This window comes from Megalobrama amblycephala, linkage group LG4 (genome assembly GCF_018812025.1).
Source record: "Megalobrama amblycephala isolate DHTTF-2021 linkage group LG4, ASM1881202v1, whole genome shotgun sequence".
NCBI lineage: Eukaryota > Metazoa > Chordata > Actinopteri > Cypriniformes > Xenocyprididae > Megalobrama > Megalobrama amblycephala.
In genome coordinates this window covers 23476238-23492066 of record NC_063047.1, presented here as the reverse complement: position 1 = coordinate 23492066, position 15829 = coordinate 23476238, and the positions used below count along the sequence as shown (strand labels likewise).

At 36.2% G+C, this 15829-nt stretch overlaps 1 protein-coding gene across 1 annotated transcript; it reads left to right on the top strand.

Annotated features, from left to right (window-relative positions):
- The first annotated feature begins 1354 nt into the window (after positions 1-1354).
- fbxw2 (F-box and WD repeat domain containing 2) lies at positions 1355-10394 on the top strand. Its single transcript, XM_048188405.1, has 7 exons — positions 1355-1810; positions 2518-3027; positions 5924-6118; positions 6265-6398; positions 6523-6609; positions 7562-7731; positions 8750-10394. The coding sequence occupies exons 2-7, from the start codon at positions 2538-2540 to the stop codon at positions 9039-9041; spliced, it is 1368 nt and encodes a 455-aa protein (XP_048044362.1). The 5' UTR covers positions 1355-1810; positions 2518-2537; the 3' UTR covers positions 9042-10394.
- The last annotated feature ends 5435 nt before the right edge of the window (positions 10395-15829 follow it).

The following is a 15829-nucleotide window of genomic DNA, read 5'->3' as shown; positions in this document are numbered from 1 at the left end:
AATGTAGGGTCACCTCGCTTCTGTCCTGTCATGCCTCGGTGGACATGTTGTTAACAGCAGGTGGTAGGTATCAGTATGGCAGGGTGGGACTGTTATGTGTTTACATGCAGCAGAGACACTATCTCTGTTGAACAGATGCACAGCCGTGCTCCAACACTCCTCCTTGAATCTTGTTTTCCTATATATAAACACACACACATAACTGCTTCCGCTGTGATCCAAACACGTCTCACTGGTCTCACTGATGTTTGGGGGTCATGGAGCAGACGACCACAGGCTTTCTGGCTATTTTTTATTTTGTCACATTGATTTGTGTTTAACCTGTTTCTTAAATTAAATAATTGAGACATCAATTAGGGTGAATAAAAGTATTAATAAAGTTGCCAAATAAAAGTTTTATTTAAAAAAAAAAAAAGGAAACGTACTGAACCTTAAACTTTAATACGGATATATATCTGGTATTAATTTGAAATTTAAATGAATATTTTTTATTCAGCAAGGAGACATTAAATTGATCAAAATTGACAGTAAAGTCATTTATAATGTTACAAAACATTTAATTTCAAATAAATGTTATAAATAAAATAATTAATATAAATATAATAATATAATAAATAAATTATTTTAAACTTTCTAGTAGCCTTCTCAAAGAACATTGGAAAAAATATAATGCTTTTTACAAAAATGTTAAGAAGCACAACTGTTTTCAACACTAATAATAAAAAGAAATGTTTCTTGAGCACCAAATCGGCAAATTCGGATCATGTGAGACTGAGGACTAGGACACTGAGGAGTAGAATTAAGCTTTACCATCACAAAAATAAGTTCATTTTTAAATATATTTAAACAGAAAAACAGTTTAAATTGTAATATTTTTTCACACTATTACTCTTTTATTGTATTTTGATAAAATAAGAGAACGCTTCTTAGGTCTTGCAAACACATTAAAAATCTTACCAACCCCAAACTTTTGAATGGTAGTAGCCAATGATAATATAGAACGAGTATATGTAATGCATATAATATACGAATTACAAAGAGTAATTGGGTTTACTAAAACAGTAATATTTAATACATGTAGGCCTATACATTTCTCAGTTTGTTCCTGGTTTATTGTAGTGTGCCCCCTGTTGACCACCAAACGATGCGCCACAAAAAAAAAAAAAACATCTGTGTGATGTTAACTCGAATAAGATATACTTAATTATGCATAAACCCCATCATATGAGGTTTATGCATAATGATTCACATCATTTTTGCATACAGTGTTTAAGGAATGCAAACTCCAAAGTCATGGTTTGAAAAAGTGACAGGCGGCGGACACTCCCCCTGACTTCCTCCCGCTCGTGTCAAATTGCTCATCGATCGCGCAACTTCCTGTCGCTGTAATTCCTCATTGCTAACGGAGGCTTCATATCTTAGCCTAGCCAGCTAACTCCACAAACAGAAAAAAACAATAATGTGCATTAAATTAACGTATGATATTACGTTCCGGAATAATACAGCCGTTAAAATGTGAACGAACAGAGATCGATTAAATTTTTCAAGTCAAAGTGTTTCCGTTAGTTTCATACTGTATTGTATGTTATAATGCTAGCTCAGGACTCTAACGTATAGATTTTTTTTGATGGCAGCTAGCTTGGAGTTTCACGTTTTCTTTGTTCGTCGCTAAAATTATATTTTAGGCCAGATTGTGACTCGACCGCAAAAACGAAAGTTTCTCTTTTGTAGGGCGATATCGATTTGTGTTGACACCTGTTAGTTAGCGCGGCTAGCTAGCGCTCTCCTCAGACTGATTCTACTGGAAATGGTGAGTATTTCTGTCTTTCTCGATATTATTTTCACCGTTAAGCTTGTGTTTATAAGATATATTGTATTTGAATAGCTGCTGGCCCTGTTATTGACATTGAGTTGGTCAAAATATATATACTTAATGAATATATGCATTTTAAATCAAATTTCTGGCCTGCTAGCTAGCGACTTTGTTTTGGCAAGTGTGTTTGGAAACCAGAGAGCTGCATTCCGGTTACAAGACAGCTTCTGTGCTGAGAGCTGTGTTTGCATGTCAGTCAAGTAATCATGGAAATCTATTTTTTTTCTCTCTCAGTCTTGTTTTACCGTTCTTCTGTCGAAATATGTTTCCCCTTAGGTTACTGGTAGGGTTAGTGTTAGTATTAGGGACAGTAAATAGGATGTATAGGAGGAACAGACTTCGACCCAACATCGTCATGGTTTTGCTCTTCAAATAAATTAGCACCTTCGTATCCTGTTTTATACGCTTTGAAGCAATGTAGACGATATTTACATTATTCAAAGGTTGCTTCAGAGTGGAAAGTGTTTTTCTCTGATAGACATCCATTATGTAATCTGAAGGTGATTTCTTATGATACATTTGTTATAGTCTTGTTTTTACTCCGTTTATAAAAGGCACTGCTTTATTCCACATCATTCTTTGTTATATGCAATGCAAAAAGTAAGTTTCTGATATGTTGACCTGGTTGGTTTATCTGTCAACAGGTAGACGCCCTCATGTGCCCATGGAGAAGGCGGCTTTCGAGAGGTGGCTGGAGTCGGTTTCTACCTCCTTCCTGGCGCTAAGCGACCAGCAGCGCAACCAATCGCTGGACCACCTCATCTCACTGAGCGGTGCCGCCCAGCTGCGACACCTGTCCAATGGGCTGGAAGCGCTGCTGAAGCGGGATTTCCTGCGCCTGCTGCCGTTAGAGCTGGCCTTCTACCTGCTCCGCTGGCTGGACCCCCAGACCCTGCTCACCTGCTGTCTGGTGTGCAAGCAGTGGAATAAGGTCATCAATGCCTGTACAGAAGTGTGGCAGAGCGTGTGTCGAGACCTAGGCTGGCGCATCGACGAGTCCATCCAGGATGCGGTGCACTGGAAGGGTGTTTATCTGAAGGCCAAACTGCGCATGAAGCAGCTGAGAGAGGAAGATGCGTTTGAGACGAGTTCTCTGATTGGACATAGTGCTCGAGTATATGCTCTCTACTACCGGGATGGGCTCCTCTGCACAGGTGTGTTACCTTTTTATAGTGGTTGTTTTTCCTGGTGCTGTGGTCAAAATAAGATCTTTAGTGATATAAAAGTAAGCATGGAAATTCACCCTAAATTAATCTAATTTATAAATGCATCTTCTTGATCTTACCTTGAATGATTCATTCCATGCATATTTTTTTTAATCAAATCATCATAATTTGACTTCTCTCTTGTGTGACATATGCCAGACTTCTCCAATCGTTTAGGCCCGACCCCTTTTTAAATTCAACCTCAGGCTTGCATTCGCATTTTCTATAATTCATTTCAAACACGGTAGAAAAGATTGCTACTTCTGTTACATCGTGACTTTAGGTGCTAATTTATTCCTTTCATAAACTCAGTTTTCAGTCTCCATGTGGGAAAGTTGTTGTGCTTCTTATGGATTCTTGCTACATCCAGGAGTCATTAAATTATAGGACATGTTAATATGATGAAGTGCATTGTTTTTTAAAGGGTCATGACATGAGAAATCAAATTTTCTTTGATCTCTTGGCATGCAAGAGGTCTTTGTATCATTATTGCATCCTGCAAATTCCATCATTTAAAACAATATAAAAGCAATTATATAATCATGCTTTAAAAAAAAAGCTTTGTGCCACCTGCAGAGGTGGCATGTGACGTCACAGGGGCACAATCATTTGCATACGACTGCCTCTGGAGTAAGAGCAGCGAGTGGATCTAAAGTAGGCTTAGTTGTTTATGATAAGATTGTATAAAAACAAGATTGCGATGTTATGCAGATGGTGTGTTGCTACTGGCTGTGGAAACTGCATAAGTTGCCAGAGGATCCCGATGTAAGAGAAAATTGGATTCAGTCAATTTTTAACAAACGTCTTAGTCACATCAGTGCTGACTTGCATGTTTGTACTGTACATTTTACCAGCAAGTGTTTTGAGAAAGTCCCAGTACAAGACAAAACATTTTGCTCAAAGATCAGAAATCAACTGATCTTTGATTCTGGAATCAGCATGGACCCCGCAAACTGAAAGTAACGCATTTCATTTTTAAACCGATAATTATCATAATATATAATCTTAGTATTTTTGCTTCAAAGAATGCTTTCTTTATAATGGCTGACGCTGTTGATCATGCAGCACAAGTTTATCTGGACACTTGCCAAAACTCCCATTATAGTGACGTTCTTAAACTACACAATGAATCTGTTACTGTATTTAAATCATTTGCATTGTTAGTTATGGTCAAAGCATTTCGCGAGAGTAGAGAAATTGCTTTGCAATGACGAGATCACTGCATTCACGCGACCAACAGATTGTCATATGTTAATCACTGCAACCTTCCATGTGATGGGAATAGATCTAAATATAATGCAACCAACACTTTTCACGATTCGTTAATCTCGACAGCTGTAATGGTAAAAATGTGGTAAAAGTATTCGATAGGATTCCACATGTAATACTTATTTCAATTGCAAAGATGTCAGCCAATCACAGCGGTGGTTACATTGAAGTCTCACAGCAGACACACCCCTTCAAACAGAGCATTCAAATCAGAGGACTAAAATCAGGGTGGAAAATAGCCATTTATTTCTAAATTATGACAATTATTTAATATTAAAAAAAATCATATTAGCATTATAAGCGCACCTCAGGAAACATTATAAAAAAAAAAAAAAAATCCATTTCATGATCTCTTTAAGTCTTTTCATAGCCTGAACTAAATGAGGCCGCAGTTTTATTTTTACGGCAGTGCTTCACACACATAGACTTTACTTGGGCGGGCCGCCTAGGTATAATAACGGCCGCCCAAGTATATTGGAGACACATTTTTGCTTTTATTTTTATCCTCTTATACTTTTATATCCGCCCAAGATAATGAAACCATCCACGATCGATTAACTAGTCGTTTCGTACCTGCTCGTTATGTGTGCGTCAGAGCGGTTTACTCCCGCGAACATTTCCACAGGTGCTGCATGTTGCAAAGTCACAAGGGGGCACTGTTGCGCGTTCTACAAGCTCGCGCAACAGCGCTTCAGACTGCTTCAAAGTGATTCTCAATCAATGAAAAGCGCAGATTTATGCAAAGCGATTGCTAATGAACTCAAGTTAATGAATTATTACAATGTCTACTTTATGGCCTTTATATAAAACGTTTTATACGGTTGTAAGAATCTGAAGGATCAGCCTGCAATAGGACAGACATTTCAAAATAAGAGTCACGGTGTATTTCGGGCTTGTTTATAATCAAAAGTCACACGATAAGTTTTTTCTTTTTCTTTTGGGCATCATTGGTATTTTGGTTACACAATAAATTGTATTTAATTTGATTTCCATTTAATTCATATTAAATTATTGTAGTCTCCCCCACAGGAAGAAAAGACTAAGAACATTATTTGACACAAATTATTCATTATATAAATTTTACTAGTAAAATCTGTGTCCCATTCACTGAGAGAGACACTATATGACAGCAAGGAGAACATAGGAAAAGGATAACAATTTAAATGCTGTAATTTTGCATAATTTACAATGCATAATAATGCATAATATTAGTATGTAATTAAATGTAATAGTATGCTATGTAATTAAAATTAAATGAATAAAAATAATGTTAAAAATCACACATTATTTGTTTGTCACATGTAGTAGACCATTTTTGTGCCGTGGGTAATAGGAGGATTTTTCACCCGGCTACCACCACAAGTATATTTCAAACCTGTGGGAAGCACTGCAAGCCATATGTGCTCTATGGCGCTAAACCAACACTGTTCTTTGAAACCAGCTAAGTAATCAAATTCACTTATTTTGATGGTAAATAAATATGAATGGTTGGTTGGTTTACTGGTGAAGCTTGGGGTAGAAGACTGAAGTTATCACTTGTTTTAAGCTCGCTGACTGTAGACTTCCTTCCACTTAGGTTCCGATGACCTGTCAGCCAAACTATGGGATGTTCGCACAGGGCAGTGCGTCTACGGCATTCAGACCCACACTTGTGCCACTGTCAAATTTGATGAGCAGAAACTGGTAACAGGATCTTTTGACAACACCATTGCATGCTGGGAATGGAGCACTGGTGCCAAAATCCAGCAATTCCGAGGACATACTGGGGCAGGTTGGTGTCAAGCTTTGTAAGCTAATGGCACAAAGAAGATCAGTAAGATTTTGCTTATGTGTTTGGTTTTGTCACTGCTGACTTTTTGGATGTGTCATGGCAGCATGACATTGCATTGGTGTAAAAAAGTTTTACTCTTGTTGCAGTATTCAGCATAGACTACAATGATGAGTTGGACACCCTGGTCAGCGGCTCAGCAGACTTCACTGTAAAAGTCTGGTCCCTGTCTGCAGGAACTTGTGTCAACACTCTTACTGGACACACAGAGTGGGTCACTAAGGTAAGATTTCTTTTGACTAAGGTAAGACTTCATTGTGGAATGAAGCATTGTAGTTTATACGTTGTTGTTTTTTTTTGTTTTTTTTCCTTCATTTTTTTCTAACTGTACATCTGCTCTGGTTTAGGTGCACCTTCAAAAATGCCAAGTGGAGTCCATGATGCACAGTCCTGGTGACTACATACTACTGAGTGTTGATAAGTATGAAATAAAGGTAATGTAAATCATATGTGCAAGTAATTTTTAAAAAGCTCTATTATTGTTTTCCAAATTGCGGTTCAGTGTGAAGTTTGATGTTTAAAAAAATTAGACTGTGATTTTAAATGTAAAGTTGTTTTAAAGGTCAGTCAAATGTTTCCATTGTTGCATTTAGGGCTGTCCCTAGAAGTTAAAAAAACAACATAACACTATCAGTCAAATTAATCTTTAACTTCATTTATTTTGTGTTATTTTTTTGAATCACATATGAATCACATTCAAAACATGAGTATAGGGAAGCGGCGAGAGAGTTTGTATCCATAACTGTACAAGAGCGTACAAAAAGATTGCTGTTGATTGGCATGTCATGTAGACTGGGTGACTAAAGGTGTGGTCACATTTTCATGAGCCAAAGTCATTTCAACTGGAATTTATATGATTGTTAATTCTGCCTGGGGGCGAAAGATTCACATTGGGCTTATTTGGTCATGCAGATTTGTCAGGTTAACCACATAAAGCTGCTTGGTTTAAAAGTGACTGCTGTGTGAAATGGGCTTCATAAATTGCTGCGCTGTTTCACTAAAGCACCTTAACAGCCCTTCTTTTATAGATTCCAAAAAACTTTTTTGGGGTGTAGAGTAGAGTATCTTGCTTTTATGTCTTGTTTTTATCTGTCACCCTGCCAAACATTATTTTGTGTGGCAGTAGCCGGCTCTTCATCGTCATCGTCATTGTCTTCTTTTTTCTATTTTATGACCGGTGGCAACCAGCATTAAGGTGCAATACTGTGTCTGAGTGTCAACCAGATAACTACTGCTGCTGGATTATTTGCAATGTTATCATATGTGTAGTATTAATATTGTCAAAACCAGTATATTGCGACACCCCTAGTTGCATTGATGAAGTAATGTGATATTCTGACTTCATATGGATAGTATTTATCTGGTTCTGTCTCTGTTTCTCCTTAGGTGTGGCCTATAGGGTGTGAGATCAACTGTAAGTGCTTAAAGACCCTCTCCGTGTCAGAAGACCGCAGCGTCTGCTTGCAGCCACGATTACAGTTCGACGGCCGGTACATTGTCTGTTGTTCGGATCTAGGCATATACCAGTGGGACTTTGCAAGTTTTGATGTCATCAGGTACATTCATTTCAGGCCCTCAATTGTTTAACCATGCTGCTAATAACCCTGTTGAATCAATTGTCCTTTTAAGTTTGAATTTATTTTTTTTGAATAGTTTTTTTTTTTTTTACGGTATTTTTTTTCCCATTTAAATCTGTAAATCAAAGAAATGTTAGGATATAAAATTTAGTATTTAAAAAAAAGTGTTTAAAAAGTATTTAAGATTCATAGTTGTCAAATTTAAAATTAGAATTTTAAATATTCATCGAATTTAAAATAAAAAGCATATCCAGTTGAATCTACTTGATGCGGTCCTGCTGTGTTGTTCATTCAAAACATTGCAGAAAGAAAGAAGCTTAATGCGGAGACTATCTTGGTTATGTAAAAACTGTAACCAAGTCGTTCACACAACACATTTTCACGTTTTGAAATTTAAAGGAAGTTCAACTTTAAAAAAAAAAAAAAAAAAAACATTTCTTTCATTGTGGGGCTTTTTTCTATTCCACTGTATCATGTTTTTAAAAACAAAATGTACTCTGTGATTGTCGCTTTGGCTCTTTGTGTTAAACTATTATTTTACTACTGACCGGAGTAATCCTCCTCCAGATCAGTTCCACAGAGTGCAGTGAAAACAATATGGTACAATACATAAATACATGATGTTTTGTTCATAATTCTTTATGCAATTTACGAAATTATATTTGATTTATGAACTTTGGTTAAACGTTATGCATTTTTTTACAGACAGTCATGATATTTCATAGCTTTGAATAAACAGTTTAATGCGGTGCATTAATATTTTGCTCATTGTGGCTAAAAGTTGTTTTTCTCCCAACTGAAATTATGTAGTAATATTTTAGTAAAAAAAAAAAAAAAATTGAATTTAGTTTTCAGCCATTTTGACAGCCTTATTGCACTATTTCTAGGTCATATAAGCTAAATGTGTGCAACTGTATGTTATTTTGACAAAATACAGCATATGTTTATCATTTACTTTTTTTTTTTTTTTTTTTTTTTTTTTTCTTCTTATTCCCAGAGTCATCAAACCACAGCAGGAACCCTCCAGCCTCTCTCTACTTGGTTTCGGCGATGTCTTCGCTCTGCTTTTTGATAACCACCACCTCCATGTTATGGACTTGAGGACTGAGGTCACTGTGGGCCGCTGGCCACTGCCAGCCTACCGCAAATCCAAACGTGGTTCTAGTTTCTTACCTGGCGTCACCTCCTGGCTCAATGGTCTGGATGGCAAGAACGATGCGGGCCTGGTGTTTGCCACCAGCATGCCCGACCATAGCATTCATCTGGTTCTTTGGAGAGAGAACGGCTAGAAACACAGAGGTGGTGAATTCTAGCCCTGTGCTTTGAAATCAGGCGAGACTTTTACTAACACAACAAAAAGAAGAAAAAAAGGTGCTCTCCATTTAAAAAAGAAAAAAAAAAGAAATTACAGCCAACCAAGTTAGATAATGCATGGACCAAAGTGTTTTCAACCCTCTCTTTCTTAGTCACTTGCAAACCGCGCATTCTACACATTGCGATCTATAGAAAAGGGGACAGCTAAAGATTTGTAGTACAGACCATAGCTTCTCTCCATGATGTGAACAATCCAAGGTTTTTGTTTGTTGAAGATTTAAGAGATTTTCCACTGACATTCAGATTTCAGCTCCTTTCACACCAGTGAGAGGTCGTGAATTTTCTTTTTTTTTTTTTTTTTAATTACAATCACCAAGATTGACAATGAAGTGCTTTTGTTTGTTTGAGTGCTACCTTTTCAACAAATTTGCATCTCTTTACAATGTCAGGAATTTTCCTGTAGACAGTGAAATGTTGCCTTAAATCTATGATTTTGAAGAATTTGAATTTGCAGACCTCTGCATCTGCAGGCACTGGCTTGCACCCCATACATCTGTGTTGGTCATTTTGCTGAGTCTTGAAAAGGCTCTGATAAAATGCAGTCTGAATGAATCAAATGGGTTTTGTATGAAGGTCATTTAGAGGTGGCTTCTCGCTGTTACTGACCCTTGGTTTTATTTTTCGTTCAGTTTATTAGTCATGTGCATTTATTTTAACACTTAACCCTTTGCATTTACAGTGTCACATTTTGAAATCCAATGTTACAATCCTCCCTCAATGAGAGAAAAATGTTTTATGCTTATTTTTTTAACCTAGTGTAATCGACACTGTAAGAATTAGTCTTACCACTATTTAGCCAGACTAGATTGCACAAAAATGTTTCTTGTGAATCTCATTGAATGTTAATTTTTAATCTTTATTTTTAAAGACTGATCTTATTTTTTTGCATAATCCAGGGCTAACTAGCCTTTGTCACTTTATATAGCTGCTTCTGTAGTTGAGTATATCCCACTGGAACATTAGAACAAATAACTTTTTATTTTCCCAAACCATCAAAGCAAATTAATTAGTTTTTTGGGTTGATAGTTTGTGTTTCTCACCATGTTGCTCATACATTTCATTGGATCGATACGGGATCAAATTATGATTAACCGAAAATGTCATTGGGGAGTTACGACATCTGTATGCACTGGTCGTGTGTTACTTCACTGAAATTCAAACCTCACAGACAGTAATGCCATCCATCCATCATTGGCAGAATTCAGGTCTGTTGTTTGTATAACAAAATAACATGCTGTCTTACAAATAAATGACAGTAGCTAATTATAGAAGTCGACTTTCTTTTACGCCAAGATGTTTGCTGTTTTTCCTTATGTGGAATATCTAGATATGATCTATTGCTTGCAGGTCGCTGAACCACAATGCAAGTAACAATCGTGTTATAAATTCTAACCAGAATTACAGTCAGGAGCCTTTCTCATGCTACGAGGACCATGCTTTTAATCTGTTTGGACACTAGAGGGCGATGCTGCAACAAATGTACTTGGGTAAAAGACTGGCAATTGATTGTCTATTGTCTAAAACCAAACTGTCCTCACTGCAGCCTGTAGAGCGTTGATGTATTGCATTCAATCCAGTGGACGCTTGCTTTGTATGTATGTCCCAGGGCTGACTGCCTATATGCTATAACAGATACTAACCCCTGAACCCCTACACACCCTAAACTGGTTTGGGGGAAAACGCGTTTACTACGTATTGGATTTAATGCAGCACGTCATTTCACTACATCGAGGAATTTTAGAAATATAATTACTGCTATTACACACTACTTCGCTTTATAAAATCCTTTTCCCCCAGTTTCACAGACAAGGCTAGGATTGTTCACCCAAAAACTCTTGTCGTCATTTACTTGTTCCAAACTTGTATGCATTTATTTTTTCTGCTGAACACAAAAAGAACTATGGAAGTAAATGGGGTTTCATCGATTGTTTGGTTACCCACATTCTTCAAAATATCTTCTTTTGTGTTCTGCAGAAGAAATAACTAAACCTAGTCCCAGACTAATGTATGTTTTTTGTTTGAGCTCTTTTAACTTGACTTTGAAAGTGACTTTCACTGACATATCTTAAAATATGTCAGTGCCATTGTTTTGTCTCAAGATGCACACCAGTAATGTGTAATTCTTTTTTTTTTATCAAAGGCACATTTATAAAAGTTACTTAAATGCCCTAATTGAACTAAGGCCTAATCCTGGTTTATTCTAAGCCCTGTCTGTGAAACCAGGCCTTTATGTTTATAGTCATAGATGATAAATTGCAGTTTTGAAACTGTGAGAATAAGTGAACGAATTTTCCTATTTTGTTGACTGAATGAAGACATGTAGCTATAACAAAATAATTTAGAGCTCGTATAAATTTTAGTGTCATTCCCACAGTTCTACGCTCTGCTTACAATCAGTCTGATCTAAAATGTCCCTCTTCTTGCTCAATTGTCTCTCAGCTAATTTATATTCCCAAGTCTTCTTCCTTTCTTTGCTTTCTTTTTCTTCCCCCAAGCTCCCCCTCACGCTCCTCCCTTCATCCCCTCCAAAGCCCATTGGAAGGAGTTAAAGGCAGAAGAATAAAATGGCATCTCTCTCTTATTCCCTCTGTCTCTCCCTCTCAATCTCAGTGCTAGTGCAGAATTAATGGGGCATTTGGGCTGAGCATTATGGCGTAATCCCAAAACCTTCATTCACGTCACAGTTTACACAAGCAGTCCCAATTACTCGTCCATTTTGCCATACAATAGACCTTTTCTGTCCTTGAACAAACATAACAAATGCTTGAAAATATGCGTTATAAAGGATCAAATTGACCTCAATTTTATAATCCACTTCAAACTGTACCTTGAAAAGTACTTTCTCATAATGTTTCTTTTGCCAAACATATCCATTGTTATCATTGTTGGGAGAGGGATTCAGACATGATCACAAAACAAGTTTAATGGTTAGTAAAGCTGAAAGTCATTTTGAATACTGACTTTTAATGGCACAGGACAAAAATCTTGAGGTTGTGAATTTAGTTGTGTATCCATGTTTTATACATTTTAAGTAAATGATTAGGTAAATTAAATTACTGATTTATTATGACTTAATATTTCAGAAATGTTATGTTATAAGAACAGTTTTGGTGGGGAATGTTGCTTGAATTTTGCCAAATAACATTTATGTGCTGTGATATTTAACATTCATGTGTCACATAACATTCATGTGCTGTGATATTTAGCCAAATGAATGTTTTTCTTCATTTTTTTTTCTTTTTTTTTTCTAGAAGTGTTTGCTCAATGACATTCCAGTACTGGAAGGATCTGGGAAAGCTGTTACTCTCCACAAACAGTGAATTATGAAGCTATAACAGCGAAGAAGAAATTGAAATGCTTTGCATACCCCTCGAATGAAGGTAAAATGTTTTATGTTGTTGATTCAGTGCTGAAGGCCTTCCCATTCCTAAGACCACCCACATAACAAGATTTATATCGGTATGTATTGAAACCACAAGTAATTACAATACAAAGGACCATTCTGATGAAATCCATATGTTTAAAAATCCATATGTTTGAAAATGTTGTAAATGTCATTGGCAAGCACAACATATTAAGTCTTGATTAGATACATCTCTTTCTAATCCTTTTAATGATTTGTGCATGTTTGATTATGAGTGTTCTAAACATATTGAAAAGGCATGTCTGCACTGTTTCTATTATGGGATGAGAGAACACCACACACACTGGTGTTTATTTTCACCCTGTCCGCAGCCCAAACATGATTACAAGTTGTACAGTCAATATTTAGATATTGTGGTTAGGCCCTCAGCCATCTCCTCCCCTCAATGTGTGCATGTCATCAGACAGGACATTCCCACTTGTACTGCACTGATCTCGGTACTGTGTTCCGCTGGATCAGTCATTGTAATGGTTAAAATACAGAAATTTTCTATGTTTATCGGAACAGTGATGTTGTCAGTTCATGTGCTCTGAGATGTTAAGCTGTAGTGCTCATGCAGGCGATGCAAATTTGAGTTTGGCTTACATCATTTCCCAATCATGTTCTCTTTATTATTCCAGTCCTATCAAATAAAAAAGTAAAACGTCTCAGTGCCCGTGCCACCATGTCATCTTGGATAATTTTACGTTACTGGTATTCAAAAACGATACAAATGTGCATATATGTATGTATCTTAGAGTTATGGAGGCCACTAAATAAAAAGAAGAAAGGTAATTGCGACTTTTTATTTCGCAATTCTGACTTTTTTTCTTACAATTGCGAGTTAACATCACACAATTCTGACTTTTTTAACATCTCACAATTCTGACTTTTTCTCCTGGTTTCACAGACAAGGCTTAAGCTAGTCCTAGACTTAAATGCATGTTTGAGCTGTTTTAACTCAAAGTAACTTGTACTGACAGATCGTATATGTCAGTGTCATTGTTTTGTCTCAAGATTCACACCAGTAATATTATTTTATAGTGTTATTTTATATGTATAGCTACTTAAGTGCCCTAATTGAACTAAGGCCTAATCCTGGCTTAGGCTAAGCCCTGTCTGTGAAACCAGGCCATAATGTCAGAATTGCGAGAGAAACTCACAATTGCAAGAAATAAAGTGAGAATTGCGAGTTATAGGCCTAATGTCAGAATTGTGAGATATAAACTCAAAACTGTGAGAAATAAAGTCAGAATTGCAAGTTATAAACTCACAGATATAAAGTCACAATTGCTAGAAATAAAGTCAGAATTGCGAGGTGTAAACTAATTCTGACTTTATAACTCGCAATTGCACGTTATAGACCTAAAAAAAGTCTGAATTGCGAGTTTACATCTCAATTCTGGCTTTATAGCATGCAATTGCGACGTTAGGCTAGGCTTATATCATGCAGTTCTGAGAAAAAAGTAAGAATTGCGAGATTAAAAACGTCGCAATTATCTTTTTTATTTTTTATTTATGGTGGAAACAAACTTACATATGGTAATACGTACTTTACACTATTAAAAATAAAGGTTTTTGCAGTGATGCCATAGAAAAACCATTTTGGGTTTCCCAAAGAACCTTTAAGAACAGTTCTTAAAGGGATAGTTCACCCAAAATGAAAATTCTGTCATCATTTACTCACCCTCAAGTTGTTCCAAACCTGTATGAATTTCTCTCTTCTACTGAGAAAGATATTTGGAAGAATGTCAGTAACCAAACAGATCTTGCCCCCCATTGACTACCATAATAGGAAAAATAAATACTAGGGGGCGAGATCTGTTTGGTTACTGACATTCTTCCAAATATCTTGGTTTGTGTTCAGCAGAAAAAAGAAATTCATACAGTTTTGGAACTACTTGAGGGTGAGTTTTCATTTTTGGGTGAACCATCCCTTTAAAAGAACCATTTTTCTTCTTAAAAGTACACTATGTAACCACTGGCGCTCTAGCGGTTAAGAAACAAAACTGCTTGAGTCTTGCGTAAAGAACATTGTAGCCTGAGCTACTTCTCTCTGTTTATGTATAGGTATGACAAGTCACGCAAGTACTGGGCTACTCTGCAGGGGTTAGCGTTCCGCTCTGTCTAAAATAGTCAGCATTTAAACACCTATTATAGGTAGGGCTGTCAAACGATTAATCACGATTAATCGCATACAAAATAAAAGTTTGAGTTTGCATAATATATGTGTGAGTAATGTGTCTATATAATATGTATATATAAATACACACAAATTAATGTATATATTTAAGAGAAATATGTTATTTATGTACAAAAAATGTATTATATATAATATAAATTATATAAAAATAAATACATATACTTGTAAATATTTCTCAAATATATACATGGATGTGTTTGTATTTATATATACATAAAAATTACACACAGTAAACCCACATATATTAGGCAAACTCAAACTTTTATTTTGTATGCGATTAATCGTGATTAATCGTTTGACAGCCCTAATTATAGGCATACTGTGTGATTCAGGATAAGACAAAAACACGGTTTGGAAGATGGATTCATGATGTACTCACTCACTTTATAAGTTTAGTAAATTTTAAACCCCAAAAGTTACATCCTTAGCCTTTAATAATCTGAAGAACTTTTTTTTTTTTGACCTTTTGTGCAATGGAAAATTTACAAAATCTTAAAGGCTCTTCATGGAACCACTGATACTAATAAATAACCTTTATTTTTAAGAGTGTATCACACTTTTAGGGGTGAATAAGATACAAAGTTATCCCTTTAAGAGTCACTGCCCCAGTGACTTACAGTGTGTTGTACCCCTAAAGGTAATATTTTTTTTTTTTTTTTTTGTGAGAGTTTTAGGGGTTCATCAAAATGGCTGATAGAAGTTTGTCTAACTGTGTGTGTGGGACTTCCAAATGCACAACCCAAGTGGGCATATGGGAATTTAAGCCAATGTGAGGAAAGCTCATCTCTGCAGTCTGTTGCACACATTGATTTATTAGTGGTAGTGATGACATTTAACCATGGTATGCTGTTGTCAACATGAAAGAGTGGAAGGACAAAGACTATAGAGGATACAGGTGGTAGAACAATTTGGGAATTCTTGTAACCTGCTAAAAAAAACCTTTAAAAAAAAAAATAGGCCAATCTGAACATTATTTAGTTCTCTGATATTATGGATAAATTATAAGGAATCGTTGTTTGCGTTCCATCTCCTGCTAATTCCTGAAGAATTGTTTTTCTTAAATTGAATGTCTCATGGTAACAGCAGTCTTTCAAACC

Excerpts from the sequence above, each read along its gene's own strand:
- fbxw2 (XM_048188405.1), top strand. The coding sequence starts at position 2,538 with ATGGAGAAGGCGGCTTTCGAGAGGTGGCTGGAGTCGGTTTCTACCTCC. Across the intron at positions 3,028-5,923 it reads GGATGGGCTCCTCTGCACAG|GTTCCGATGACCTGTCAGCC; the intron begins GTGTGTTACCTT and ends CCTTCCACTTAG. Across the intron at positions 7,732-8,749 it reads GCAAGTTTTGATGTCATCAG|AGTCATCAAACCACAGCAGG; the intron begins GTACATTCATTT and ends TCTTATTCCCAG.